General features: G+C 40.4%; 1 protein-coding gene across 1 annotated transcript; it reads left to right on the top strand.

The window, feature by feature from the left end:
* Positions 1–131: 131 nt before the first annotated feature.
* Positions 132–2,409, top strand: LOC104947286 (cation transport regulator-like protein 1; the record flags this gene model as incomplete). The annotated part of the gene is made up of 1 exon (XM_010773264.1): positions 132–2,409. A coding segment is annotated over one exon (503 nt), but the record flags the coding sequence as incomplete, so codon positions are not given.
* Positions 2,410–3,946: the final 1,537 nt, after the last annotated feature.

The raw sequence follows: 3,946 nt of genomic DNA on the forward strand, positions 1-3,946 counted from the left end.
GTTTTGCGAAATCTCGCAAAAGTATTGCGAGATCTCGCAAAGGGGTTTTGCGAGATCTCGCAAAGGTTTTGCGAGATCTCGCAAAACTTAATTATTATTTTTTTGTTCAACATTTTTTTTTTTTTCTTTTCCATGTCCCCTAGGGGGCTCCGTACTAATTAAACATCAAACTCATGTGCCATTCATATTCCTCCTCCACTTGTTTTCCCTGCAGGCTTGCACATGGGGAGTGGCCTATGAGGTGGCTGACTCCCAAATGGAAGATTCCCTTCAGTATCTGGAAAAGAGAGAGGTTGTGATGGGGGGTTACAAAACAGAGATGGTGGAGTTCATCCCTAAGGAGGAGGGTCACGGTGCTCTGTTGGCCATGGTCTACATTGCTACTCCTGACAACCCCATGTACCTCGGCCTGGCCTCAGAAGAGGTGATCGCCGCCCGGATTGCCATCTGCAGAGGAAACACGGGCCACAATATTGAATACCTGTTCCGTCTGGCAGAGTTTATGAGGCTCTACTGTCCCGAGGTAAAAGACGAGCACCTCTTCTCTATTGAGGCTGCTCTTCTGAACATTTTCCATAACTGCGAAGGGATCAGACCTCCAGACCAAAAGTATTTTCTTCGCCGAGCTACATAAAAGACACTCCTCATCACATGTTTTTATATGGAATTAAAGTCCTGCAACCTCTGTTTTAAGATTTTGGATGCTCTAAGAGGAATACTTGCATTTTTTTTTAAAGACGTATACAAAATCCAGAAGAATGTGATGCTTTTAAAACTTAGGGACGACTTCTCACACATGATATATATCACCTTTCCGGTAAAAGGTTCTCAGAAGCAATTCTATACTGTTTACATTTAAAGAAAATATATATTTATTTGTAATTAAAAACACAAAAGTCTGTATGAATGATGTTTTTTCCACGTGACTAAGTTGCCTAGGGTTGTACCCCCCTGCGTCATGCTCCCACATCACATGGCAGAGGAATGTTCATGTACATGTGTGGCCCCCCTCACAGGAAATGCTGACTTGTTAACTGCACAGATTTGGCTGCTTTCTGATATCTTTTGTGCAATTTAAACGTATGGTATACATTCAGTTTATGGGAATCAGGGCTGATGGTTTATCGGAATCAGGGCTGTTGTATTTCAACCAGCCAGATAGAAAATGTTTTTCATCAAGACAACATTAGGGCCTTGAACCTCTTGAATTCTGTCAGCCACAACGGTTGGGAAGCCAAGAATCCTTAAGCACATTTAACTTGACTTTTTAAAATGTCTCAGAGGTAGCAAATATGCATGCACACATCTAGAATATTTGCATTTGAAAATACGGTAATACCTAAAACCAGGCATTATTACGCACAGCAAATAGTGCACTCAATTAGCCAGGAGAAAGCACAGAGTGTGGATGACTGCCTGCATGCTCTTACAGTATAGACGCTATAGGGGCTCAGCTGGGAGGTGCAGATAGGGTTTCTCTCTCTGTCCGGACTTTGAACAAGCTACAATAATATGTACACATGCCACATGTCAGACTTCTTTATAAAAACAAAAAAGAATGTAGACAAGCTAGCATTTATGCCTATAAACTGCAAAGTTACAGTGTGGCACGCTGTTCTGCTTTCCTAGAAATCCTCCCAAAACTAGGTCAAAGTTTGAGAGAGGGCACAAGATACTTCAGCAACAGCTCAGATGTACCGAACATACTGGACTGGAGAAAGACATAGACAGAATGCCTCGAGATATTTATATCACTGAAGTGTGTCATTGCATAACCAACGCTTTGTGTCCAGTTGTCCATTTTAAACAATGATAAAATTGATATGTTGAAAAACTATTTATCGCTCATGCTGTTGCTGAAACACCCCTGAAAAATTGTTTACTCATAGCAAAGCACACCATGCTATTTGTGCTGTCTGAGACACAGACAAAGTGGCAGACAACAATGACTCAACAGCACAAATGTATGTCACTGGTTTCTTCCAACATGACTAACTTAAAGTAAATATTGTGCTAAACTAAAATATTTGATGACTCAGTGAGTAATCTGCCTCCCGGTCCAAACCCTACCTTGTTTGTACTTTAATCCATTCCTTCGTGTTTGCTTTGGCTTATGAATCACCATTCAATTCACAAATTAGAAACACAAACAACCTTGTTATGTATGTGTCACATCAGGTGTGACTGTGCCTTTAAGATGGCACCGGGAGTTTTTGGGATGTGTGAACCGGATACAGTTGTGTTGTTGTGGTGTTGTCATGGGAGCGTATGCAACAACGTCTTCAATAAACGGTCAACCTAAATATCGTAGTCCATAGTCTTATATACAACAAACCTCACCTTGAATTTTAACAGTACATGATGATCAGTTCATCAATACGTTTTTAACCACTACTATGGAGCTATTTCAGGGTCATAAGTTTTGATCATTCAAAAAAATACAATTTATTTGAAAGTTCAAGTTTTTATCCTGAACTTAATACAATGATGTATTCAAAATAAAAATAAGTATTTGAAATCATTTTTCAGGTTGAATATTATTTTGATTCAGTTCAGCAATTTTTTTGAATAAAATATTTATTTTCAGATTTCACTTTTATACATATTTTGATATTTGAATCCTTATTTTTTTCAGTTGCAGATATTTCGTTTTCAGATTCAAAACAATTATTTTTTTCAGTTTCAAATCTCGTTTTTTCAGGTTTCACATTGCTTTTCACCTTCAGATCGTTTTTCACTTTCAGACCTTTTTTTTCGCTTTCAGATCTTTTTTTTTCGCTTTCAGACTTTTTGGCCCTGATGTTGGGTTATGGCTAGAAAGGATCCGTCTAATGTAAATATGACGTCACGTTCTCGTTCTAACTCTCGTTGTAATCGGAGCGGCTCGGCTGTAATCGGAAAGGGTCGGGGTGGGCGGGACGCGGGAAGATCGCGGGAAGATCGAGAAGAGACGTCGTTCTAACTCTCGTTGTAATCAGAGCAGTGGTAACCACTCAAAGTCCTCAAGAGATAGGAAACGACAGCAGTGTGGGACCTTATTGCGGGAAATTACTGAGCACACATACCACCTACAGGATGAGACGTTCATGTGTACAGTGATATCAAGACTAAATGATCTTTTGGAGGACGTAAAGCAACACACCCCACATGACAGTAGTCTTCCTCTCACCTTCACGCCCCCCAAAAACAAAAGGCAGAAGAGGACCATAACACCTCTCAGTACCAGCCATCGTAGACACCCTTTTTCAGGCCGGGTGGGTCATAAAGCTGAGTTCATGAGATCCAACTACAGAGTGGACAGCTTGAACAAGATTTTAAAAGCTAAGTCCCCAGAGTCTAATGCGGGAGGAGCAGGCAGGGGTACGAAGAGGAGGATAGATGCTTTAGGTAAGAACAAAGTATATTTACTTTTGCCATCTCCTCTATATTCACAAAACACAGCCAATCATCCATTCCAATCCTATGTGACATGGCACAGTTCATTTTACTCCAATAGAAATTGGTATAAAAGAGACCATTAGTCTTCTCATTGTGCTTATTGCTGTGGATAGGTGTTAACTATTGTTGTTGTATGTATCATATCAAAAGTAGTTTTCATCCAAGGCACACCGCCAGGTGAATGTTGGAAGCTTGGAGATGAATGGAGCTGTAAAGAAGGTGGTAAGTAAAACAACGTTTTTAATCCATTGCATGTGATTGATGTAGTTATAAAAAGTATATCATAAGCTGTCATTACAGTCTAAATATCTAACAGCAAAAGGAGGAGAGTCTGAGAGGAGAGGAGATGAGGAGAACAGAGGAGAGGAGACAGCAAAAGGAGGAGAGTATGAGGAGAGGAGAACAGGAGAGGAGAGGATACAGCAAAAGGAGGATAGTCTGAGGAGAAGATGAGGAGAGGAGAACAGAGGAAACAGGGAAAGCAGAGTAAAGAGCAGAGTTGAAAAAG

The sequence above is a fragment of the Notothenia coriiceps genome, unplaced genomic scaffold (assembly GCF_000735185.1).
Source record: "Notothenia coriiceps isolate Sejong01 unplaced genomic scaffold, NC01 NC01_scaffold00012245, whole genome shotgun sequence".
In the NCBI taxonomy this organism is placed as follows: Eukaryota; Metazoa; Chordata; class Actinopteri; order Perciformes; family Nototheniidae; genus Notothenia; species Notothenia coriiceps.